General features: G+C 38.6%; 2 protein-coding genes across 8 annotated transcripts; one reads left to right on the forward strand and one right to left on the reverse strand.

Moving 5' to 3' along the window:
* The first annotated feature begins 9489 nt into the window (after positions 1-9489).
* fxr1 (fragile X mental retardation, autosomal homolog 1) lies at positions 9490-21666 on the forward strand. Of its 7 annotated transcripts, none has more exons than XM_042514149.1 (19): positions 9490-9595; positions 11400-11452; positions 11575-11668; positions 11759-11830; positions 12144-12292; positions 12550-12643; positions 12860-12976; positions 13719-13889; positions 14155-14233; positions 14415-14524; positions 14672-14767; positions 15667-15798; positions 15959-16175; positions 16862-16958; positions 17096-17217; positions 17330-17539; positions 17812-17889; positions 18666-18751; positions 19768-21666. In XM_042514149.1, exons 1-19 carry the CDS (start codon positions 9545-9547, stop codon positions 19930-19932), a joined length of 2193 nt encoding a protein of 730 aa, XP_042370083.1. In that variant the 5' UTR covers positions 9490-9544; the 3' UTR covers positions 19933-21666. The 7 variants fall into 7 exon arrangements, with proteins under 7 accessions (XP_042370083.1, XP_042370090.1, XP_042370099.1 ...); XM_042514156.1 differs by having other exon boundaries at positions 14675-14767; XM_042514165.1 differs by having other exon boundaries at positions 14681-14767.
* A 1232-nt stretch (positions 21667-22898) lies between these two features.
* dnajc19 (DnaJ (Hsp40) homolog, subfamily C, member 19) lies at positions 22899-25855 on the reverse strand. Its single transcript, XM_042483698.1, has 6 exons — positions 25745-25855; positions 25301-25352; positions 24528-24601; positions 24312-24391; positions 23336-23406; positions 22899-23104 (listed from the first exon to the last, which is right to left on the reverse strand). The coding sequence occupies exons 1-6, from the start codon at positions 25745-25747 to the stop codon at positions 23028-23030; spliced, it is 357 nt and encodes a 118-aa protein (XP_042339632.1). The 5' UTR covers positions 25748-25855; the 3' UTR covers positions 22899-23027.
* Between the last annotated feature and the right edge of the window lie 1583 nt (positions 25856-27438).

The raw sequence follows: 27438 nt of genomic DNA on the forward strand, positions 1-27438 counted from the left end.
TCAACTGTAATCTCAGGCCTCAAAACATGTTCTGAATGTAGCTTTGAAAATGTTCCTCCTTTGCTCTCATGTAACATTGTGGGAACGTTTTATAAAAGAACATTCTATGATCTGTCGCCTCTTATCAACAAAACATCCTCAAAATGTTGCAGTTAAAACATTACGTTTTAGTCAGCATTTCAGCTCATAGAGACATTATTTGAAATGATAAACATCCTCAAAATGTTCTTTAAACATCAGATTAAAATGATTTCTTAAAAACGTGATTGCACTTTGTAGGTAATGTTAGCCAGTGTTGTGGACACGTTCCCTGCTAGCTGGGGTGAGTGGAAACAGGAGTAAACAGCTGGCCTGGCCCTATCTGAAGACCTCTCTCTAGCCAAGAAACCCTCAAATAACCTATAGATATCATTTTCCGATTTTAGTATGGATTAAACAAAACAGAATTACCATTCTAAAGGGGACTCTGCAAAATCTAGAGTGTATGAGCAGTTTGGACACGGTTCTCAACATGGAGGTGGCTGAGCCTGTGGTTAGCAGCTAATGGTGCTAACTCCATAAATAGTGATAAACAATACCAATGGTGCTGACATAGTTGGTGTTAACAGGGAGATAACTGGGAGGTAACTGTGGGAATGGGTGCTAGGTTTCTGCGATGACACCATCTCAATCATGGATGTAGGCTACAAAGAAAACCGAATATAGTGTTTGAGGCAGAGCACTACTCATTCCCTTGAAAGTTGCTCAGTGGTGCAAGAAGCCAAAACAGTTAACCCTCTAGGGTGTAAAATTACACAGATCTTTTGCATCATTGGGCCCATAGAGCAAGTGCACTGGTTACTTGGCTAACATCCGCCAGCCAAGTCAGCTACCTCCATGTTAACCCTCCGCTAACTTGAATAGGGATACAGTGATGTAATCTTGCAGCTCTTCTAGACTTTCGAAACCCAATAGTGAAACAAGTCATTTTGTGTGGGTTGTGACACTGAAAAAATGTAGACCTATCCTTAGATTTACAGATATACAAATGTATAAGTCTATGGGAAGATGTGTGGGCTCAAGGACATCACGTGTTGATCCAGAAGTTGTAATTACACATTTTGGCCACTATGTGAAATTAGCTTCAACGTCTGGTGCACTTCTTAAGGGCATGTTCCCAATATCATCAGTAACCGCTTATATGAGCACAATGCAAAGCAGTGGCAATGAGCAAATTAGTGGATACACATATGCGTGGCCAGACCATCTTACCACAACAAACCACAGAAAAGTCAGATTACAACACACAGTAACTTCAGTCTCTGCTCAGGACGCCATCACCCCACTATATCTTTATATAGCAAATAGTGGTTTGCTGCAATATTGATATTAATGCAATATTAATGCTCTTAATGTCGCATACAGAACCTTAAGATAGCAAATTTGGTGTCCCGACTGTGGTATCATTCTTTTCATCTAACTCTCAATGAGAAAGCAAATACACAACAATTCCTGTAAAACTCACTGACCCACTGATGGATTGACCTTCAAAAACTCATTCTGTGCAGCCAACATGCAAAACTTTATTTTATATTCTTGAAGAGATCCCAAACTTTCCAGAAATATCAAAAGTGTCAGGCTGAATTTTGGGGGAATGTGTATAAAATGAAGCTCAAATCAGCTAGAATATTACCGTTTGGTGTAATGGTGCAGCCAGAAATTCACAACATTTTTGAAAAGCTACTTAAAAGTACTGTGTATTCTTTATTTAAATTTTAAATTCTATTTTCAGTAAATTTGATCATTCGACATAATGGTCCAGTGCTTTTTTAAGCTCTCTTCACAGTGCCAGGATATAGGCAAATCATGGTGCAGAAATATGTAAAAAAAAAAAAATACTTCAATTTTATTTATTTTTTTACCTAAAAAAATGCAAGTATAAATACTGACTCCAAATACAAGCTATGGAAAATCATCATGTTTAATTTTTGTAAAATAGTAGAATATAAACTCTTCAGGTAGTTTAAGTACCCTCATTCTCAGACACACTACAGAGGATATATCCTTAGTGTCCTCAGTCGTTGTGTTTGGTACACATTTTAACAGCAGTGCTTCTCTGTCGGCTGATGTATCACTGCACAATCTCCACTTCAATTAATCATCACTCTGAGACCTTTTATTTTTCCATTTCTGGTTAAGTGTGCATATTTCACTCGCCCACTGTGTCGGTGGAACAGGAAAATCTGTGGGAGCATTAATAAGCCTAATATAGAAACATATTTGAACCCTGCTCCTCCACTAAGTAGATTATAAACATTTATTATAGCATGTTATCATAATATCCTGCACAGCATATTGCAAAACTTCTGTGGGCCAGTTTTTCTCCCGGTGCAGTGGAAGATCATAGTTAATTCAGCAGCGTTATGGTAATGTAGAGGTCCCTATCGGTCCCGGCATCACACATACTAACAAGCTTAGGATAAGCCCAGCCTGGAATGGTATGAGGTTTGAATTTCTGGAACCAGCGCAGTCTCTGCAGCCAAATCTCACTTCAGCAGAAACCAGTGGGGTGATTCCTCTGCTTAAAAAATTAGTGCTAGTGCATATATATTTTTTTGCAAGGAAAGGAGGTTTGGTACCTTGCAAGGAGAAAAATGCTCTGTATGTAAAAAAAAAAAAAAAAAATTTAAGGATGGCAAAAATCGTCTTGAGAGGGCTAATCAGCTGGCAACTCTGAAAAGCCTGTAATGTGCATTAAGAGATTTATACACAGCGCAGAGGTAAAGCCTCGCAACATTGTTGACTCATTTAAAGATGCCAACATCTCAACTTTGTGCACTGTTAACAAATGCACACATGTTAAGTTGGTGTACTCTGCACTTCTCCTGTCTCTCTAAATCGCAGTGTATCTGCCATAAGCATGTTATGCCCCAGGGCTCATCAGTACCATGTGATCCCAGGCAGGGCTGCCACTGTGAGACAACATGATAAATCCTGTTTGTGAGACTCGACTGCTCTCAGCTCTTAGCTCTAATCTAACCACCCTCAACCTCGAGCACCGGAGAAGAGCGTCTGTCGATCCGAGCTGAGAGGGGAGAGGAGTGCAAGAAAGGATCCAGGGCGCTGGGCCGTATACGTTACTCTACATTATGCCAATCAGGTTAAGAAAACAGGGTAGTTTTCAACTGAAAAGTGCAAAGGTAGTTTGCGCCTCAGCATCTGATCTGACAGCAGCATGCAAGAAGCAGATGTAAATTTGTATTGGTATTGAGGTGTGGTTAATGGAGATTTTTGGGTGGAGTTTTACCTTATCTGCTGTGAGGATCCAAGGTCAGAGGGATGCTTATAGTTGTAAAGCCCTCGGAGGCAGATTGTGATTTGGTAAAATTTGAAATAATGCTGTCTCTTTGTGACATGGGGCAAACTGTGAACAGGAATGTCAAATGTTCATGGAGCTGGAGTAAATTGATGAGAGTTTTCAGTACTAGATGGTAACTCAGGTGTGTCTTGCAGATAATTGACTAGATAGACTGCAGCAACACAGAAAAGTTGCTCCAGAGTGAGTGTGCAGCCAACATGCTGGGAAATCATGATGGTTAGGGTTAGGTAAACTTAGGTTAAGTTTACCTAGGTAAACTTAGGTTAAGTTTACCTAGGTTAAGTTTACCTAACCCTAACCCTACGTAACGTAACGTAACGTAACGTAACGTTATGTAACGTAACGTAACGTAATTTGACAAATTGATTAATTGACTCGTTGTTTTCCCCCTATCTATATGACAGTATTTTATGATCGCTTTGGCTTCGTTTTTTCGTGACAGAGTTGCAAAATTCTCAGCACAAAATGATACACTCCGAAGTTTGCTGTCACTACCTCTAGTGTGCAAAAGATGTCGAGAAATAATCATTTTAATTTTGTTCAGTAAGTATATTAGAGGCTAGAGTTTGACTTTATGCCACAGTAAACTACAGTCATATGGTAAAATGATAAGTGCATGTGCACTTAATTTCCTCCATTTACTTTTTGTTTTCTGTGTCAGCCACAAAGTTTCAGACATTAAATGTTAAATAATTGACTCACTTTTTAGTTTAAGGGATTCACAGTGACACAATGTCTCATAACCAGCGGAAAAAGAAGAACTAAACTTGAATTAAAGTTAACATTTACAGTTTCTCCCAGTTTTATTCTCCTCTGTCACTGTTTCAACAACTGTCTGTCTATCTCTGCCCGTCTGTCTGTCCTAGTGTCTGTCTCTGTCTGTCTGTCTTTTTCTTTCTCTCTAAATGATAATTCAGAACATCACAGATTTGGCACTTGTAGTAGGTCTCGCAGAAAAATTAATTAATGCAAACTCCAAGTGCTATCAAAATTATACATTTGGAGCGAGCGCAGATACAGATACAGAGAGAGAGAGAGATGTGAGGACGTTCTGGTCTCATTAAGAGAGCAGGCAGAGTGGAATTAGTCTGAATATAATGACAGGCCACACTATCTCATGTAAAAACAGCCCTGTTTTCCTCTCTCATTCATTGGCACTAGTAATTAGTTTTGGCCCTAAAACTGTCACCCTTTACTCTAGAAAAGGCAGATGTGATTTGAGGTGCAATTTAATCTTGCTTTAATGAAGAACTAATGGACGCATTGCAAATTACTTTTTTCCTCCCCCCCCTCCACCTCCCCCTGTGTGATTGAACAGGGGCTTGGGAAAAAAATCTATTTCCTGCTTTTGAAAAGATCAAGAGTATCTTTGATAATGGTGAGAGCGTCACCGGCAGCTTCATTGCATCGAGCCAACAAGCTCTTTTAACCGAATCACAATTCAGTGGAGAGGAGGCCACAATTAGTGACAAAGCAGAGAAAGCGCTGTGGGGCCTGGGCAAGCAGAAAGCCTCTCGGTGCTCCAGGCTCCTTGTTAGAAACAGGCCCTGGAGGTGTCACACAGGAACAATGAAGCCTGATAAATTACCCCACAGAAAAAAAAAAAAAAAAAACACAGAAAAGATGTACTACTAATTTTCAATTACACCTATAATGCATTCCCGATTGGAAAGAGAAATTGGACATGTGTGGAGAACAAACAGCCATAGGCTCAATACACCCTCTCTGTTTGCGAGCTTCCTAAGAGCCTATGATATCCGTAGTGTATTAGCAATAAATTACATGGTGTTTAATATAGCATTCGCTGGTGATTTTACTCCACGGCCATAGAGAAGGGGAATGAATATTGGTGCCAAATAATGCCGCCTCATTACGTTTGATTTTTGTCAGAGGATAATCAAAGCCAAAAAAGACAAAATTGCATTCTTATCTAATTTAGCCCTAATTCCCCTCTAAAAAATGATGTTTTTGTTTGGAAAAGGAACATTGTTTGCTTTTTTTTTTTTTTTTTCCGAAATGCGAGACAAGGAGGAGAGAGTTTCAAGTGTGTGTGTGTGGGAGAAGCGCCTGTCTGCAGCTCTCTAAACCACTTAAGGGACACTGTGTTTCAAACTGGCATCACTAACGGATGATGTTGTAGAGAATATATCAAGGCCAAATAATAGTCCTTGAAACGGGTGAAAGGGGATGTGAGAACTGAGGAGGGTCAGACATGTGGAACATGTGTATCTGTCTTCCTGTGTGTGTGTGTGTGTGTGTGTGTGTATTTGACTACAGCAGCAGCAAGGCAGAAAGCCTAATGGGAGTGGGCTTAACTCTTGCACACAGCCTCACTACATATCTGATTACTGGGACCAGTAATTTTCTTTCCTTAAATAAGGAAGAAATTGGATAGGATGAATGAAATTTGGCTGTCATATTGCAATGATGGTGCAGCAGGGAGATTATGTGTTTCACATAATCGTTCATCATTTTCCAACCAGTGTTCGGGCTTAGCATAATGGAATTGGTAAACTGGTTTAAATCAGAACGTGAGAACAGCCTATCAGGCAGACTGTGAGGGTCTGTGGTAATGTCTTCAGACCGAGCAGAATATTTTTACCACAGAGCCGCGCATACACACTGCATTACACCCAAACACCACGGGAACACACTGTCTTCATCTCTGCCTCATCACGTGGTCAGAATGCATCGAAAGATACCTTGAAACACATCTAAAGATGTTTATTTATTTATTTTCATTTTATTTTTTCATCTTTTTTTTTCATTGAACAGTTTTCTCTGCTTGTTTTTAGCCTTTTGCATGCATTAATACTTAATAAAGAGTAATCACTATGTCTTGTTCTTAAATGATAAAGAGTGATCTGTAGCCACTGCAATAAATCAAACATTTTTTTTTTTACATGTGATTACATATCAGCAGTTTCCTCTCAAACTTAAATCACACTGCATCTGATCATCTCCATGATTTGATGCTACACAGTGTCATTTAAAGCTATTTTGTCATATGCTTTTGGTATAACTATACATATTGCATTATGTGTTCATAACAGTTACTTTTAGGAAGCTTTTATTTGCTCATGTGCATCTGTCTTTATTTAATTAACAGTGTTTTTAGATTTATTTTTCTTTATTTGATTACATTTGCCCAGTTTGATTTCACTTATAGGCGATAAGTCGTTAATGTTGACTTTCTTTGTATCAGTTTCTTTTGTTTTTCTACATATTCGACTATTGTATGTCTGTGTAGCTCCTCATGGGGTCATTGTGGGATAAAGACAAGTCTAGTATTAGTATTATAAGATCAGGGTTTTTTTTGTAAATTTTTGGTCTTTATGTTGTAAATGATAAAATAAAAAATTATTTAAATATTTTCCATTGGGGTTGTCATGTGCCTCCCCTTTAAAAAAATTATTATTTTGGTCATCATTAACAAAAAGAACTGAAGTACGAGACAAAAAAAACAACCTTATCTACAAATGAACCTGTTGAATGTAGCACGGTCAGTAAATTATAAAACTTCTTTGTAGTTTTTGGCCATATATATTACTGGAGAGATTTTGACTATAGATGAAAAATAAGTAAGCCTGTGTGTTTTTTTTTTGATCATAACAGAAAATAAAGGCATATTCTGATTTGCAAAAACCTTTCATAGCATCAGCAAACATATATTATGGCAGATTTTTTCATCGTCCTGCATTTATATGTGTATTTGTGGTAGCTGCTTCTTGAATTTTGGTGTTGGTGACCACTTTTTTTTTTTTACCTTCTCTCAGCTGAATTTATTTTAGGATCATGTCCAGCATTTTGTTGTGAGTGATCATTTTAATTTTGTGACAATGCAGCAGTGATTTTTCCAACATGCTGACATCTTAAAATTGATCACCTAACACAACTTGATTGTTTTGTGAGCCCAACACTGACCAATATGTCTCAATTTATTTCCTTAAATACATTTCTAATAACATGTATTGTTTCCGTTTGACTTGATTTGACTGTCATTGCAGTTTATTTCACCACTGAGCTTTGCAGTGTATCTCTGGTGCAGTGTCATGCTGGTGCCAAAACAGAATTAATATCTGATGTAGAGGAGTAACAGTCCAGAGGAGGTTATCTATTGGCCACTAGGTGTCACAGTGGTTGTTTCAAAAAGACTGTCTTCTCTCTGTTTGACTAACTGCTACAGTCAGTGTACAGTCTAATGTGTGTTTGTCAGCCCTGTCCAAGAATCTGTGAATGTGAATAAAACATATATCCAGCCAAAAAAAACAAAAAAACAAAACCCTCCAATTATCTCCAACTATATATGAGCTGAATGAATAAAGTCTCAGATGTTCAAATCACATCAGCAAGAGTAAATATAACTTAAAAAAAAAACGTTTTTTTTTTTTTGGCATATTTGAGCCTTGAAGATAGATGCTTTTTATTCCACAACTTTTACATAGTATTGCATCACTTCCTCTGTATGAGTATCTTCTAAAATGATTATGATAACTCTGACTTCAGAAATTTGACAGTAAAAAGGCTCAACTGGCTCATCACAGAACAGCAATGCAGCAAATTACATTACAACTGCATTTACACTGAGGATCAGCTAAAATTGTTGGTAATTCTTCTGCATAACTAAATGAAAAAAAAAATAGTTAAACTTAGACTCTTGTTGCTCTAAGTGTGAAACTTTCAGAAAGAGCTGTGGATGTTTCTGGTTTTAACATAGCAGAGATTCACTGGATCTAATCCACACCTGTAAAATAAAGTAACTATAATCATACTCATAACTCTTTAGTTGTGAAATAAGGTCTCAGGTGCTGTGTCTATCTTCTTTCCATCTTGATGCAAGCACAATGGGAAATTTACTTAGGATAAGGGATGATTCCTCAAACTATTCTCTAACTTTTCTCTACTGCTCACTATTTTTTTTTACTGTAGTACCTGCAAAGTGTCATTTTAGAATGTAATAGTACGTTTTTAGACTGGGGATAGACCACAGACAAGTCTGAACGTGATCCAAAAATATACAGCAAATTATTTATATCAAATAAGTAATACATATGGAAAACCTAAGGTTGTATTGGGACAAATGTGCTTTAAAATTAAGGGGAAAAAAATGAAAGAATGACATTTTTAAAGTATGGGTATTGGGGATGTGTGGATGTGAGGCAGCTACATTTGATTTAAAGGAGTTCAAAACAACTGTTGTTATAGCAAAAATAATAATTCTGCTATTATGACCATATATATATATATATATATATATATATATATATATATATATATATATATATATATATATATATAGTAAAAATACTCATTCATTCTTTCACTGAACTAAACCATAACAGTATTATTATGAGCATTTTTTTTACTTCAAACATCATACACAAAAATGACCCAAAATGACCCCAGGTATATTATAATGTTGCTATCATTTCCCCTAAGATACATTTACATGTTTACAGTATTTTATGGACAATTGTACCTCCTAACCTCCCCCCAGAAGCAACGTGATATCACCTTTCCACAGGAGATTTTTCTTCCCAGTGGCAAACCGTCTGTGCAGCTTTGTTCAACTGCTGACACTGACATTTATTGTGTATAATAATGTTACCATGAACCTCAAACTAAATCCATGCCCATAACTCCAGTTCTATCTGCTATTTGTTTGTAATGCACAATAACACAGTTCTATGCTCATAATGTGTAACAGAAACACTGATGCACCTCTCTGTGCAATTTTTGTAAAATCATTTCTTAAACACTGAGGGATTCATGTTTTTTTTAACATATGAAATACAATATACAAATGAAGTCTGATTGATTGATTGATTGAAGTAGCATGAAATGGAAATACTCAAGTAAAGTACAAGTAGCCTACCTCAAACTGTATATTATCTTATGCACAGTACTCGAGTAAATATACTTGGTTACTTTCCATCACTGACTTCATTACACTCTCTTAAAGGGCCACGACAACCAAAATAGAGCAGGCAGATCGCAAATGAGGCTTTAATTTGTTGGATTATTGGCGTAAAGAGACGCAATCGAGCTTTTTCGGTGAGTTATATTTATACAACAGCAAACACTAAACATAGCACAGCCACAGAGCAGCTACCTCTGCAGCCTTCAAACTTCTCCCCCGATGCTTCAAGGAGCACCTGTCGTCCCAACATCCTTTGCGTTTCCAATATGGAAGAACTGGCGGTGGAGGTCCGTGGCTCCAACGGGGCTTATTATAAGGTAAATACCTGCTTATCAGCTCAGCGTCAAACCCGCTAGCCACCATACACGATGCAATATTTGAGCTAAAATCTTACGGAACAGAGCAACTATTTCCGACGTGCTCTGACGCCACTAGCTGCCTGCCATTAGCCTCCACTAGCAACGCTAGCCGAAATTAGCCGGCTAAGCTTTAGCATCGCTCGCTCGTCTTCGCCTACTGTCACTTTTTTAAGCGACCTTTCTTTACACTCAGAATGGACGAAACGAGATGTTATCTCCGATTATGTGAACGAATAACCGAGAAATGCTTTTATTAATAGTGCTTGGCGTTTTGCTGCAGCTTCTTTGAGCTAAAAGTTAGCCAACTTGCTAGTTGCCTAACTGTTGACGTCAAAAGATGTGGCTTGAGTAATGTTAAATTCCGTTGAGACGCTGCGCTGTAAAATATGTGCTGCCAAATGTGACCGTGTATGATTTATTCGGATACTACAGACTTTATTAGTTATTATAGTCGATAATTATACATCTTATTAACGTGTGTGATGTCTTGGCTAGTTATTACAGTGATTTTGAGCTCTGTTTAACTGCATTTACTAAGCGGCTGTCTATTATTTGATACCTCATCACGCCGAAGCTATTTTTTGTATGTGTGAGCCAGCTGTTCCTTGTCAATCCTGACCAGCTGGCATGCCAGGAGAGGGTCACTGATACCGTAGACTTAAAAGCTATTTCTAGACCTGCTGTCTGCAACAGTCCCGTCTCTTTTCCTCCCATCTCCTCCTCGGTGTGTTTCCTCTCTCCTCCCCTCGTCTCCTCTGCTACATGGACTTCTTTCCTTCTTTCATTTTCCTCCCTGGCCTCGACTCAGCTTCTCACATGACTCCTGTGCTACTATTTGATACTGTCCTCAATATTTTGCCCTGTGTACCCAGCGACCCAACCCTGGTTTCATGACTCATTTTGTCCACTTGCTCGCTTGTCATTTGCCAAGGCTGAAATCTTTTGAGTGTTATGGCTATGATTCTATGTTTCTATTAAAATACAATGTAACTGACACCCCACAATCAAACAGGACGAGAAGGTGGCTTACATTTCACAATTTTAAGCTCCTGAATACTTGGGACATATTCAGTTCTGTGTTTGTTTATGGCTGGTCAATAAGCTTCCTTACAGCTGGTCTTGAGCTATATTGAGACATGCAAAACACAGTGGAAAAAAAAACACATATTCAACTAGGGATGTATCTATCAGTGATGATTTAGAATAATATCAGCATTCCAAATTCTTAAATCATTCCAGCTTGTGTTTTACTGAACTGAATACCAAAATAGTAACAAATAATTTCAGCCCCTCAGTTTTGTTTGCGCAGATTTCAAGCTGCTAAGACTCATGCTGACAACCAAGAACAATTGGTTTGAATGGAGTTTTGTTTTCGATATCCAAAAGCTTTGAAAGATGACATGAAAACTTGACTAAAGCATGTCTCTGTTACTATATTCAGCAGAACTTGCTTGGAAAAGTTGTAGATGGGAACTGTTGTCCAGGGCCAAGACCACTATAGGTTTTTAAGGCGCTTTGTTAAACAAGTTAGATTACCGACTAAATGTACGTATTTTTGTGCCCTTTATATAGCAGTACTGTAAATTTAACCACATACTGCACGCCTCTTAATATCTTTATATGTATCACAAAGAAAAGGCTCCTTGAAGAATTAAAATTGAACTCTTTCTGCATCCTGTTCTGTCAGTGGAAGTTAAATAGGTGGCACTTTATTTCAGTCGGTTGTTATATTCTCTTGTCCCTGTTTGTGTCTGTTCTGCAGGGCTTTGTCAAAGATATCCACGATGACTCTCTCACCATTGCCTTTGAGAACAAGTGAGTTTATCATTACCCCATATTCCAGCTGTTTTCATAAAACATTTTGGGGTTAAATTTTAAGAGAAACAAAGTGCACTACTATGTTTTTACACGCTAAGAAATTATCTTGAATTTTACAGTTGGCAGCCAGAGCGCCAGGTGCCCTTTAGTGATGTCAGGTTGCCACCGCCCGCTGACGCCAAGAAGGAGATGGGAGAGGGCGATGAGGTGGAGGTGAGGAAGGCACGCATATATTCTTTTTTTTTTCCTTTCCTTGTTTCCCTCCTTATCCCTCACTGTGTTTTGGTGTTAATCTCCTGTCAGATCCTCTCCAGAGCTAATGAGCAGGAGCCTTGTGGTTGGTGGCTGGCTAAAGTCCGCATGATGAAGGGATCTGTGAGTATTGTTCCTTATGAAGATGTGTTTTCATACGGAACACTCATTGTTTACATTAAAATAAAATCCAGCAGTATTAAGCGCTAACTAATTTTCTTTTGTAGTAGTATGATAATTCATTAAACCAATATTGCAGCCATCAAATACCCTGTAACTAGCAGAATGTTGAGTGGACAATGCTAACCTAGCTTAAATAGTGCTTTTGTGGTTTAAAATAGGCTCTTTATTATTGTAACAATATAAATCAACCAAACTCAGTCATGCTGGCGTCTGTAGGTTTTATTTTACACACTGAGCCTGTCTATCTTTTCAGTTCTATGTGATAGAGTATGCAGCCTGCGACGCTACCTACAATGAGATAGTGACCTTTGAGCGTCTGCGTCCTGTCAACCCTAACAAGGCCATCACCAAGAACTCCTTTCACAAGTGCACTGTCCCTGTTCCTCAGGATCTACAAGAAGCGTATGTACCGCCGCTTTACAGTAACAACTGAAGGGAGGGACAAATATTAAATTCACACACTTTTTCTCTTCAAAATTAATGAGAGCATGCATTTATACAGTAGATATCTTTTGTTGTAGGTGTTATATATTGTCTGTACTTTGCATTTCTCTCAATATTTCTCTGATCCCAATCCCCCGTCAGCTCTAGGTCAGATGTAGGGGTTGTTACATCAGAAATTGGAAAATTTTAAGTATTACATTTTTGTCACATTTCAGGTGCCAGAATGAGAATGCCCATAAGGACTTTAAGAAAGCTGTTGGAGCCTGTCGCATCTCATACTGCCCTGAGACCAGCCAACTACTGATTGTGGTAACTGCTTTGCTATAATCTTGTGGGGATATTTTGAAATATATATGAAAACAGCATCTACATGATATTTTTCAACTTTGTCCTGCTGATGTTTGTATATTGGATGATGTCTTTCTAGTTGTCATCGATAAGAGAACAGTTCAGCGTATGTTAAGTCTTTCATGTGTTTCCTCTGTGTTTGTGTGTGTGTGTGTGTGTGTATGTGTGTGCATGTAGTCCACCAATGAGTCGACAGTGAAGCGTGTGTCCTTGCTGAGTGACATGCACCTGCGCAGCATCAGGACCAAGCTGCTCTTAATGTCACGCAACCATGAGGCCACAAAACACCTGGAGGTCAGTGGGGTTATTCACTGTGGTGATCTGAACATCACACAAGCAGCTTAGTACTCTTCGAAGATGGGGTATTATTGGCAACCTTAACCTCCTGATTTGAAAGTCAGTAAGTCACCATGGTGACATAAAGGACAGTTAAAAATATGACCATAACATATGGAGTTTTGAAGTTTTTTTTTTTTTTTTTTTACTTTTTATAGGAGCATTTGTGATTTTGCTTAGAAGTAGCCTGTGATAGTCAAAATGTTTTGGAGTACCAATAAATTTTAATATTTTGAATTCATGTTATCCCCAAAATACTCCCTGAAGTTATATTGTTTAATGCTCAGACCTCAGATTAAGGGAGAAAACAGTATTGGTAATAGAGTTAGTTGTACAGAGTATCTAAATTGGCTAAATTGACTTTGTTTTGGCCAGTTTCACAGAAACAGCTAATAGTTTTGATAATAAAGAGTTAAATGGAAAAGAAACAATGTGCGATATGTTACTCTTCATCTTGTCAGAAAATTCTGTTTATCTGTTTGAGATGAATAGCATTTTCAAAATTTGTTAGAGAAAAGTTTTTGATGACTTTTGTTTTGTCAGTTTTGGCTATAACGGTTAGGTTCAATGATTATGAATTCATTAAAAACAAAAAACTGACTTTAAAAGATGAACCAGTAACCAATCGAACTTTGCCCTTTTGTGTGTGTGTGTGTGTGTGTGTGTGTGTGTGTGTGTGTGTGTGTGTTTGTGTTTGCAGAGCTCCAGGCAGCTGGTGTCGTCCTTCCAGGAGGAGTTCACTGTGAGAACGGATCTGATGGGCCTGGCCATCGGCAGTCATGGCAGCAACATCCAGCAAGCACGGAAAGTTCCAGGTGTCTCTGCCATTGACCTGGATGAGGAGACTGGCACTTTCAGGATTTATGGAGAGGTAGGGTGTTGTGTGCCTTAGTGCTGATGGAGACATCAGTGTTTCAAAAATAGGGAAAAGGACTAAATATACATACGTCTACATACGTATGTGGGAGAGTCTACTTGATGCATTAATTATTTTACTGTAGTTGTAGATATTTTCATCTCTTGTCATGATTAAGTTACTACATTTGGTATGTAGAATTTATAGATGCTTGCTGTTGACTGTGCTTGTGTGTTAGTTGAATTTATAACAGATGAAATAAACCTGTGTTGTCTATCAGACAGCAGAGGCAGTGAAGAAGGCCAGGAACTACCTGGAGTTTCTGGAGGACTCTGTCCAGGTGCCCAGGAACCTTGTTGGTATGTAGACACACACAAATACTGCAGGAGTCTGGAAATCCCCAAAACTTTACTAGGGGAAATCATGCATCTATAAATTGGTCGTGATAGTGGTGCCACATTACAGACAATTATGTGTTAAACATTGTACAACAGTCATCTAATCATTACAGTATCTTTGTGTGTGTCTCTGTGTCCCCAGGCAAAGTGATTGGTAAGAATGGTAAGGTCATCCAGGAGATTGTGGACAAGTCTGGTGTGGTGAGGGTCAGGATAGAAGGAGACAATGACAACAAGCAGCCCCGACAGGAAGTAAGCCTGCTACTCGTCTTTACCGCTACTGATGAAACTGCTTGTAGAGCATCATTTTGTGTTATCTATACAAATAATGTGGACACGCTCTTTCTTCTTCACTCACTCAGTCCCATACTAACATGTGTGTTGTGTTTTTTTGTTTTGTTGACACAGGGAATGGTCCCATTTACCTTTGTCGGTACTAAGGAGAGTATTGGCAATGTTCAGGTGTTGCTGGAGTACCACATCTCTTACCTCAATGTAAGGATTTCTATGTACCTGTGTGTTTATGTGTGCTGAATATGGAAAAGGCTTGTTTTGATGCATGTTTGTGTCTGTTTTTGCCAATTTTCTTTGCTTTCAGTCACTGCCTCAGCTACAATTTTTCAGCAATTTCGGGCTGCCTCTCCTGGCCAACCAGTGTTTCATTCTATTGGCAGCACGAAGTGGCTCAATGGACACATGTTGGAATCATTTCCATACAAAACTGCCTTTGCTAACATCATAAAGATTTTACACACTTTTCATGATATAAAATATTAAACTATATATAGTTTAATATATAGAAGCCATATATTTTATGGGCGGTTACTTTTTTTCAGCTGTCACTAGATTAAACACAAGATGAAGAGCATCAGGATTTGTCAACGTCAGCTCACCAGCTGACAGTGATTAATTGATCACATTGTAGGTTTTGTGGAAAATAAATCAAAGAAGTGTGTTGCAGCATCAGGAAAACAAATCTTTTTGAGTTTATTTTACTTTGAGGATAACAGCTTAACAGGGAAAAAAACTGACTGCACAAGCAGAGGAGTGCAAGGAGCTCAAGTTAGTTTGAAGTTTGATAACAATCAGCTGGACATTTACTCAAGATATTTAAATATTGACCAGCAGGACAAATCTAACCCTCTAAACAATTTGCTGGCTGATTATTATTATTATTTTGACATTTTCAGTCTAAAGTGTTAATAGTAAATGCCATACAGATGTATGATAATCTTCACAGATCATCACTTTGTTTTGCTGTGTGAATTTCACCGTGTGTATGTTTTGCACTTTGTACGTGTGTATATGTGTGTCTCGTTTTGTGCATGTTTCGGTTTGTGTTGGTGCTGTGTGTGTGTGTGTGTTTGTTTTGCACGGTGTGTGTGTGTGTGTAGGACATGGTGGAGCTTCTTGCAGAGGGCCAGCAGCTAGAGGAAGAGCTGAGGCAGATTGTGGATTATACACAGGGAAGCAGCCTAGCAAGATTCAGAATATGCAACACAAAGCACACTGGCTGTGATGGAGATGTGTGTATGATGATTGTGCTTTTGTATCCAGTGATGATCTGTCTTCAGAAATACAATTCAAAGTCACAAAAAAAATTGCAATCAGAAACATCTGTTTCTTGCTTTTCTTTGTCTTATTTTCATCATTTTTTCTTGCTATTTTCCATTTGGTTTTCTCTAGGAGGTTGAGCAGCTTCGTCTGGAGAGGATGCAGATTGATGAGCAGTTACGTCAGATCACCCAGGGCCACCGCCCGGGTGACAGAGAGAGAGGGGAAAGAGGAGGAGGGTATAATGCAGATGGCAGTGCCAATGCTTCCTCGTCTTCTTTACACGGCAGTCGCTCCTACAACGGTCGAGGGCGTGGGCGCAGAGGCCACGGCTACAGCACTGGATATGGTAAGAATCCAGCAAATCCACTCATTCGCCGCAAGATAAAGTGGTGTTACAAATTGTGAAAGAATGTGCCATTTTTGCAAGAAATTGGAAAGATAACGGTGCTGAATTTAAAATGTCTGGACCAAAAAAAAACCCAAAACAAACAAACATACAAACAAACAAAAAAACAAACAATTTAACTCTGTCCCAGCATTTTAACATCTGTCCTAGCCCATCTGTGTCCGGGCCTGTCACTTGTGTGTTTCTGGGTTCCCATGGTCATGGATAATCTGAAAAAGCCATGCAATGTCATTATCACATTTTAATAGTAGAAGTTTTGGAAAAGTTATAGAATTTTGTTGTGTGTATGAAATTATCCCAGTAATCTTCCATGGCTACTTTACATGTAATGCAGCATAATGCACATTTTTTTGTCTGTAGTTACTGATGTAACATAGCTCTAATATGCGTTGATGTGTGGCAATGTCTTGCTAACCATCACAGACAGTTTCTCCCGACATTGTACCTCTTCTTATGCCAGCAAGCTGAAATTGTGTTAAATAAAGTTGGACCCAGATATGTTTGAAAAAGACCAAGCGAGGGCAGTAAAATCAAAATATTATGGGTCCTTGAAAAGTCATGGCAAAGGTTTGAGATTTTCTTCCATGAATATGTGTGGGAACCCTGGTGTGTGCTTGATTTTTCAGGCACCAACTCAGAGCAGTCCAACGCCTCTGAGACTGATTCAGAGCGCAGGGATGAGCTCAGTGACTGGTCTCTTGCTGCAGAGGACCAGGACAACAGGTGAGTTAAAGAAAATAAAACAGATAAAAATCAAACCTAAAGACGCACAAAATTTCAAGCTGTCTTTAGTGGAAGATGCACATATTAGTCACTGATTGAATTGTTGACTGACAGTCAATACTGATATTGATTTGCAGGGAGAGGGAGAGAGGCTCCAGACCACAAAGAGATGGCCGTAGGAGGCCTGGACCTGGTCGAGGCAGAGGAGGGCCTGGAGGACGTGGGAGAGGAGGAAGAGGAGGATACAGCAACAGCTCTGGTAAAATTCCCTCTAAGAGGATATTAGAGTGGGACACACACAATTACAAAACTTTGTCATTTGGTGGTTTGACTCAAGGTGCGACCTGTTTTCTTTGAATCTGACTCTGCAGCAGGGCATCAGTACCATGAGGATAATCATGGCTACGGAGCCGCAGAGACAAACACTGAGACTGACCAGACAGCTGATACAGATGCCAGCGAGTCCAACTTGCCTGCAAACCGCCGCAGAAGATCTCGGCGGCGCAGGACAGACGAGGACACCACACTGATGGATGGCATGAGCGAGTCAGACAACGCTTCAATGAGTGAAAATGGAATAGGTAGGAAAGTCACTATAATTAGAAAGATCATTTTACAAGACTTCTCCCTGAACAAACAACACATACACGTAAAATGTTGTCCGAGTACAATAGTCACAAAGCAGTCAGAGTTTTTGCAGAATATATTGTTAAAAAAAAAAAAAGCCAGTCATACATTTTTTCAGCTAACTGGTGTTTTTAGCTGTCGGAGCTGTGCAGTTCAAAGACAGGCCTCTGGTTTAAAGGCATTTTAAGCCCAAATCCCTCTCTTTGTGATGACTTAACACCCTTAGATGACTCAGAAGCTAAACCTCAGCGCCGTAACCGTAGTCGGCGTCGCCGTGTCCGCCTGCCTGAGGAGAGGCAGCCAGGTAACCATGGCAACTGCGAGTATCCACCCCCCCATCCTGTAAAGAGCTCCTAATTGCTTGACTAAAAAGGTTGCGCACAAGGCCTTTTTTTTTATGTGACACCAACAAAAAACTAAACCCGAAAGTTAATTAAATTGATCTATCATTTTGATCACATGGTAACTGAGTTTTTGCTTGCTTTTTGCTAAATGATGACATGATTGGCTTACTCACTGTCCACACTGGTTTGTTGTGCAAATTGAAAGTATGCATCTACTTTTTTCACTTGTCCACTAACAGCCAGGCTACAGCGTGTTTGCTTTTACATGTTGTCAGGCTATCAGCAGCACTTTTGGTTTGTGTGGTGTGTCATAGCTGACCTCTTACTTCCTTTTCTGTGATGTGTATATGTGGCCTCCAGTAAAGCTAGTGTATTCTACAAGAAGAAGTGCTTTTTGGAGAGTCTAAGAGTGCTAAAAAGCTCCTTTCAGACTGCCAGACGGGATCTACTGTAATGATGTCGAAACTGTCCAACATGCTTGCTCTCCACGGCAGTTGACCAACAATGAGGCGAATGTGAAAAAGGATTTTCTCCACATTTCCTCATTTGCAACTCCTGCCACTGTCCATGTTTATTAGCAAACTACAGTGGATGTGAAGTGTGAAATCAATATTGTGGATAAGTTCTGAATGTTTGGAACAGATACGCTGTGCTTCTCAGCACTAAGAGAGCATTTTGGCTTCTATAAATAGACGGTGTCATGACATTTCTTTTCTCTGTTGTTTTCCACGTGCAGTGACGGTGGCTGACTACATATCCCGGGCTGAATCTCAGAGCAGACAGATGACCGCCACCAAGGACAACAAGAAAAACAAGGATGTGGTTAGTACTGAAATGACACTAGTAGTAGTGGTGCTTTAAAGTACTCCTCAGATGGTCCCATTTCCCATGTTGGGAATTCATTATTCTGACTTTGGTGTGTTCGTGGGCTTTAAGTCGTAGTGTGGAAGCGTCTGGGTGATAGGTTGGCTGTAACTAGCGACTCAGTGCAGAATCATGTTTATATCCAAGTATAATGAAGATTGATAATAATTTGATAATTTGAAGCTTTCTATTAATGATTTTGTTCCAGACGTGCTGCTACATTCCCAGGGACCCTGTTGATCCTTAAAAAGTCTTAAAATGCATTTAATTCACGAATCTAAACATAAGGCCCTGGTTGGTATTAAAATGTCTAAATCTTTCAAAACTCATAAAAATGCTAAGACATGGGAAGTTGGATTTTATGATAATTTTTTTCTGACATTGCATTTTAAAAGTCTTTTTCCCCAAATTTTGGTTATATGATTAGAATTTTATTGCAAGTGGCATTAAAACATCTTAAAGTCGTATATCTAACCTGACTTAAGCTGTGGGAACCCTAATTCCCAAAAACCACTATAGTATGGCTTTACCTGATTTGTTATAAGGCTTAATGCCATAAATAACTATTCTTACTAGTCTAGGTCACTCTACTTGGACAGCATCTAATCTTAACACCCTAATACAATATTACAAATTACTGAACATTGATATGCAACCAGTAAATTGATAAAAAGTTTCTTAACATCAACCCCACATTTACTTTCATGAGCCATGTTTCTGCATAGTATGGCAATTTGTGAAAAAAAAATTTGCAGACTTTGAGTTTTTGTTGTGACCTCTGGGGGCATTCATGTGAATTTTCTCATCCCAGAACTTCTTTTTCTGTCATTCGAACATCTTTCATAAAATCTCTTGAACGTTTTTTTTTTCTGAATGTAGATACAGCTTTATGATTTTTTCATTGGCTTCTTCATGGTGAATTTGTTTGAATTCATTAGAGGTGCATTATTTGTCTGCCAAACCTTTGTGTTCAGGGTCAGGTGGATGCCATTGCAGAGGACAGCCCACCGTCTGCCCCGGCAACCACCAATGGTTCTAAAGATGCTGCCAGTGAGGGCAGCAACGCCACCGGAGATGTCGCCAAAGTCTCCTACCAGGGGGACTCTAACCCGCAACCAGTGGTAAACGGACTCTCTTAGTCGGACTTGAGCAAAGGAAATGGTTTCAAATATTTGAAATTCTTTGGCTGCACATAATTTAATCTCTGAGTCTTTGGGGCAGCCTTTAAAATGAAACATTCAAACACAAGCACTGTTGTTTTGGTTTTTTTTTTTACCTGACAAGTATTTGAAACCTGTTCCACGGTGCAAGTTTAGAGTTCTGAACCTCAGCCTCCCCTTTACATACACGTTCTGTCCACTTATTCATTTTAAAACAGTTTTTTTTTACAATAGTTCTTCCTGTATGAGCTTGCCAAAGATAGTCAAACACACACTTACAGATGTACTTAAACTGTACTTTTCAGTCCACTCTTCGTCGGAAGCTCAGGGAGAGGTCGGACTGATGCAGTATTTATAAAATGCAGACAGGGATTCCACTCAAACCCATACTATGGTATCAATGCAGCAATTCCTTTTTTTATCAGTCAAAATAATATCAAAGCAGGATTTTAGAAAAGCAACACGTCCGACTCCGAAAGATGCTTCCACGACATATTTCAGGATGTTCTGTGCATCTGTAGTTTGTAAATTAAATATTCTGCATGAGCAGTACCACAGTGCAGATAGGTTTGTTGGAAACCCAAGTATGTTTGACATACACGTGATCATCTGTTGTGCCTTGAGAGTAGATTCAACATGTTGTTGCCTGGCTCTGCACACCATCTGAAATCTTTTCACTCGTCTCTGTTACTCGGTCACCCTCGCCTGCCACAGTCGAACCACATGAGTTGTCTTCTTGTGCTATATGTACCCTTATGGCACTGTAGGCAGACGGAGGCAAACACTGAAAGACCCTGAAAGGATTTCAGAGGCATCTCTTTTTAAAATCAGGTGTGTCTATTCTTAATGTTTGTGGGGAAATGAGTCCAGTTATCATTTATATATATATATATATATATCTGTTGAGGAGTTTGACATTAGCTGCTTTCTGTTTTTCAATATGCAACCACTTTGGTCATACAAGAAATGTTATTACAGCATCGTCTGGAAAAGAAACAAACAATAGAGGTTTTCTTTGCACTGAAACATAACCTTTTTTCTGTTAAAAAGTTGATTGTAGTTAAGTCTGGAAACTGGCCTGTTTACTGTTAAGTGCTGGACAGAGATGTAGCCATCAGCGCTGGGTTTCCTGGAAACATTGCCAAACATCGGGTACTTTCTGCAAATGTATGACAAGACAGATGAGTGTTGTTTTCTCCCAAAATCCAAATCAAAAAGCCAGTTTGCGGTATCTTGGACGTTAATATCCACTTCTACGTGCCCACTAAAGCAAAAGTCCTGTTTTAAGTACCCTGGTGTTGAAGATGTTTCTGGAAAACCAAGCCCAGGTGACAATGATGTCATTTTCATGGTTCTTCCACAGACTGGCTGGCTGGAAACTGGTCATGACTGTTCCACTGAGGAAGGAGATTTATTTGGTTTATTTATTTAAAAAATGTACAGTATTTAAAAAAAAAAAAAAAAAAAAAGCAAAAACAAGAGAAGCTCTTCTTTTTCTTGACACTAAAAACATGTGTAACCTAGAGTTTCCTTTCGAGACAAATGACAATTTGGACTACTGAGAGTTGTGACATCCCAAGTGTTTTTGTTGGGTCAACTACAGTATGTTTTTTTTTTTTTTTTTTTTAAGGATCATTCTGGTTGGTTGATGTGCAATATGTTTTGTATGCAGTTAGTTCTTAAATAAACTTGATCTTCCATGTAGATCTAAAACTCACCTGTCTGACTCTCTTACGAAACATAATGCGACTGAAGTGGTTCATATACGATGCAAGGTGGTGCTCTATTGCTTTTTTTTTTTTTTACACCTGAGAGTGTGGGTTCTCCAAATTGAATTCTTAGATACTCCTTTTTCATCAAATTAGCTCTGGTTCTCAACCCGCTTCTGCTTAGGACTCTTGGAACCTTGGTGCTATCTAGCGAAGCAGCAGCATAGCCATGCTTTTTGAGCAGAACCATTGTATTTAGGTGCGCGTCGTCAGTGGAGGATGTTGGACTTGCAAGATGGCATTTGCATTAATTTCTTGCAAACTTTTTTAACAGATGTTCTATTCAAAGGCAATCATGGACTGTGTATATGATAACTGCATGCTCTTTTTTCCCCTTTTGTTTCTTCACGTATTGTCTCAATTTTTGCCTTTTCCATCCTCTTTCCAACCGTTAGCATATGACACGCCTGCTGCACTCAAGGTCAAGGAAAACCTGCTATTTTGTTTCACATAAAAACTTTTGGGGTTTCGAAGCATGTCATCTTTGGTCTAATTGCACTAAGTGTGTGCAATCACAATGGAGCACATTTCATGTTGGTGACAAACAGGTCACAGTGATGTCATGTTAGTAAAAAGGAGCATTTTCAGTCTCTGTACACATTACAGTCATTTTCCAGTTTACACATCAGATCATTGAGCTAAAAATTAATGAAAGGATTGGCATGACATCAGTGATTGCCGCTAAAAGGATTACATAGCTTCATGGACCTCCAATGGTCATTTACTGAGGATTTTAAGTAGATCAGATCCTACTTTTGGTATGCTGTGGCTTTTTTCTGTAATAACCAATCAGTGTAAAAACATTGGTTATTGCTCTGTATGTTTTTATTGGTTGTCGTGTGTCATACCTATACATGAGAGATTCACAGGAATACAATGCATGCGTGTAATCCAGTACAATTTAATCATATTGATATCGGCATAGCTCTTTACGGTTTGCTCTTTTACCCAGTGACAAAGCTGCAAACGCTGCTGCTTCACTGCCAGAGAATTATTTCTCCATCTACTATATGTGATGTGTGTATTAAGTTTTGTTTGCTGTAATTGTCCAGTCTGAAAATATTAAATGCAAACAAAAACTATTTCAATGCGCATATGAGATTAAGTGTAACATTTTAGGAAAGACTAAAAAAATGTGAATATCATTCTAAAACAAAATAAGGAGGGAGAATTCCGTTAACAAGTTATACAGCGTGATTTTATTTGAGAACAATTAGAAAAGTCTGGTAATGGCTCAAGTCAAGTGCAGTGCAACAGCATGGAGAGGAGCAGTGTGAAATCAAGTCTGGGTCATCCCCTGCACCTTCACATTTGTTTCTTTGTCTGGCCTTCCAGTAAATCCTTTGCTTCGTTTATCTTCGCTGCTAAGTAGGGAGATCCACCTGTGACAAACACACAATGTTCATGGTTACATTTCAGGATTATTTTTTGCTGAACTCAAAAAAAAAAATTGAATTTAAAATCTTATCATCTTTGCAATCATGCTGCATGCATCACTTTCCCCTTTAGAACAGATTCAAAGTTGATTTAAGCAGTACTGTTGATATAATGTTTATTAGTTAGTTTGTGTGTCTACCAGAAATCTTATGGTGAAGTTTCACAGCACCACGTACCTCTGTCAGGATGGTTGAGAATCATCAGTTTTCTATGTGCCTCCCTGATCTTATTCCTGTTGGCTGTGGGACTGAAGGACAGAACAGCAGCACAAAAGTCTGTTATTAATGTGATAATAATCAGTGTGAGAAGTGGTGATTAGCAAATTGACAGAGAGAGACAGGTTAACACGCAGCACAGACTTAATCCCTTAATGTGTGACTTGAATGTACAGCAACATGTAACTGGTGGCCTTTAAGTTAATCTCTGTATGTTTCACCCTGGCCTCTGTTTCCCCATGTTTTTGTGTGATTAATGGAAAGAGATATCTTTTAAATTTGAGGGCTGCAGCTGACAGCAGCGAAACAGACTGCACCCTTAATGCACGACCACTAAAAGTGCTTGTTTTTGCCACAGACAGGCTCATTTGTCATTCTTAGTGTCTGAAAACATTTCAGAAAGGATTCATACAGAGAAGGGCCTTTTTGTCGAAGAATAAGATTCTTTTTGTGTAACCAGAAAAAAGCCCTGAGCTCGCTATGAGCCAGTGATTGGTGTAATAGTGATAGAATAAGAGTTTTATTTTGTTTCTGTTGTCTTTAAATGAAGTGTGTTTTATGATGATAAGATTACTGTTTATTTATATGGAGTCTGGTGGGTTTTGTGATACCGATTTAGGGGCTGTTCCTGGTTAAACAAAAAGAATCTTATTCTTTAAAAAAAGGTCTATCTCTGTAGGGATCCTTCCCATAATTTTGTCAGGATAATAATTTGAGCCTGTCAGTGGCAAAAACAAGCACTTTTAGTGGACTTTATTTGAGAATCATTAATGCCTGCCTACACAGGTTACATTACCGCCTACTTTGCTGCTGCCCGCTGCAGAAAAATAGTTGTTTCAATTTGTCATTTTGACATGAAAACACGTGGAAAAATTGGGTCCAAAGTTATCCTCCAACTGAGGCCCAGTGCTGGGTGATGGAAAGAGTGTCCACATACCTGACACCTAAAACCAGGGAAGCTTCTCTCTTGGACATCTTTGGATCAAATCCACCTTTATAGTACCCTCCCCCGAAAGCCTGCAACAACATATACAGTCAGTGAACAGTTCACCATGCCGTCCCTTCTAAATGATCATTGCTGTTAAGAAAAACAACTTCTTACAAGTAATATGAGAGATCAAGATGGATCCAGTGTGCATGTTTTCTTTCTTACCGTTGAGGGGAAGCTCTGAAGGGCCTGTTTCATCTGAGGCTCCATCTGCTTAATAGCCTGCATGGCATATCGACCTGGGAGACAAAGAAGAGGGGGAGCAAACATGCAGCATAATTTTAGAACTTCTCTACCTTTTTTTTAAAAAAAAATTGAGACACTGATACTTACTGTATTTTTAGTTATGAGGTTGGGAGAGATGTTTATTTTTCCCATATCAATATCATGATATGGCTAATGTATGCAAAAAATAGTTCAACTGATGCTACATTTTCTTTGTTTTGAATTACAATTTATTTTCAACATAAGAAATGTGTAATGATGATAATATGATTATAACAATACTATTCTACAGATATTAATAGCCTACATGATAATACTGACTCACTGCCATGTCTTTTTTTAACAGTTTCAAAAAATTGCTGCAGGTATTGTATGAAAAAACGTCTCTGAGAGGTGAAGTAAAGGTGAAAAAAAAGAGTGCCAGTTATCATGCAAAACTGCATCTCTGGTACTTCTTCTACTTTTTGCATTTCACGCTTTTATTGTTTCTCTTTTGTATATAATACTTGTTACGATTAACCGTTACCGTTTTACTTGTTTTAGAACTTATTTTCTCCATGAAGAATTCAGAAATTTTCTGTCTACAGGAGACTCAAATTTAAAATAGTAGTCGTGTCAAAGTGCTTGATGTTCTGTCTTACTTTTCCACATTGACTCTCAGGCTTAGTAACTTATTTATCAGTGTGCCAGCTCCTCAGCTTTCAGTTCCTCACCTGCAAATCCAGCTGCAGCCAGAGCCAGTCCCACTGCCACCATGGAACTGGCCTGGAGCCAGACACAAACAAAGACAGAGACACATCAGACAGTCACTGTGAGGACACACACAAAGTCTCTAACTCCTGCTAACAAGCTATCCTCCAATAGCTGCAATGAAAACAACTGATGCTTGACCAAGCTATGACATACTGCGAAATCTAACGTTAGCTACGTAATTTAAATCAATATTAATGATCTATTGACATGCTAACTTTGGTAAACTGGCTAATCAAAGCGGTAAATCAAACATTAGCTCCGTCTGGCACGTCGTGTTGGGTCATAAAGCTAACATTAGCTTAGCCGTTTAAAATGTACGTTTGGGAGGACTTTTCGGCGGACTGCTGACCATGCAGCCTTTGTCACATTGTTATGACAGTCAGTAAATAACAAGTCGGACTTACCATGTTTGTGTGTTACGTTCCGGTTCTGCTGTAGATTGGGATCATAACTTTTGACCTCTCATGTTTTCGTAGCTTGGACCATGCATGTGTTTATGCCGGAAATGGCGGAGAGTTGTCGTAAAGCGGTAACATCCGCTGTTCCCTCTCTGCGCACACACCCCCTACGAGACGATTTAACCCCTACACCTGTTGTCTCGCGGTTTGAACCTCCTCCTCGTGGATGCTAGTCGAAGTTTGACGCTGATATTCACTTTTTACGGTAATTAAAACGGTTTTTAATTCCAATGTTTCAACGTGTTTGCCCTGAAAGACTGTTCACTAAACTAAACGCTCAAAGCTAATCTGTGCAAACAGGCTGAATTCAGGTAAAGTGGGACATCAGGTAAAATGGGACATCACATAAAGTGGTACAAGCAAGGTTTTGCTTCATGTGCTTTCTTAACATTAGCAGCCAGTCACCAAATATGTCCTTGAGTTGTTGCTACAAATATATTTTACATGAAACAATCATTTTTATTGGTCTGATACTCAGTATGGACAGATCAAGGAAAGCCAGGAAAGCCATGTAGCATGTTGGTTTTCTCATTTTGTTATCACGAGTCCTGCAGCTAAAACAATAAAGGTATAACAACAAAAATAGTTGTTTTACTCCAAATTAAACTTTTTTTCATACTACACTTTATTTTTATGGAAAAGGGTTTTCAGTGAGTCTGTCATGCATTGAGGTAAAATTTGACATTTCTCTGCATTGACAACAGCATGTTTTTAGACTACCAGGTGCCATAAAATCAGTTATGCTGTTCGTCTGCCACCCTGTCACATTTCAGACATTTTAAGTATTTTTGCTACTTAAATATGAATATGTGAGTTCATGTCAGCAACAATAGTCCAGAATTACCCATAACTGTTACAAACACATGCATGTCCTGTGTAGAAAAAGTAACACTAAGGACACAGGCAGCGAGAGAACAGGGAATGCACTACATACGTTTTTAATGAATAGCCACAGGTTAGGCTACACTAAGATTTAAAGAATTAATGACTAAACTGATACATGGATTCAAGCCTAACCACTGAAAAAACAACAAAACAAACAAACAAATAAACAAACAAACAAAACATAATTGTCTCATTTTACCTTACCTGCTGCTTACCTGCACATGCTTTTGGAGTGAGGTAGGGGTTCTCGACATGTTTGAAGGTCCAAAGCTTCCAAAGTATGTTTTACGTAACATCATAATTTCTTCATATAAATATAGCAGGGAACCATAACAACTTACAAGAGTAACACGCAAAATAGTTGGTAGAGTTTTTGGTGGTTTTCTTGGTTATCTAACATAAAATGTCCTAAATTACCTCGTATTATCGTATTACCTTGTAGTTTCCACAAATGCCAGAAATTAGTAGATTTAGAAAATTATTTTCAAAAAGTTAGGGGAAAATATCAAGGGGAAAATGGTGAAGGGAGAAAGCTGGGGGAAAAGTATATTCAAAATAATTATAATTACATATCTGAAATTATGTGACAGAATTATGATACATGTTTAAGCACTTTTCCCAGGTAATTTCCTTGTTTTTTTTATGTTTGTCTCTTTTTTATTACAAGATAATTTTCTTGACTTTCTTAATTTTCTTTTTTATAATGGTGATATAATTAACTCTGAAAGTGTGTCAGCTGCAGCATGATGTTAATT

This window comes from Plectropomus leopardus, chromosome 3 (assembly GCF_008729295.1).
Source record: "Plectropomus leopardus isolate mb chromosome 3, YSFRI_Pleo_2.0, whole genome shotgun sequence".
Lineage (NCBI taxonomy): Eukaryota > Metazoa > Chordata > Actinopteri > Perciformes > Serranidae > Plectropomus > Plectropomus leopardus.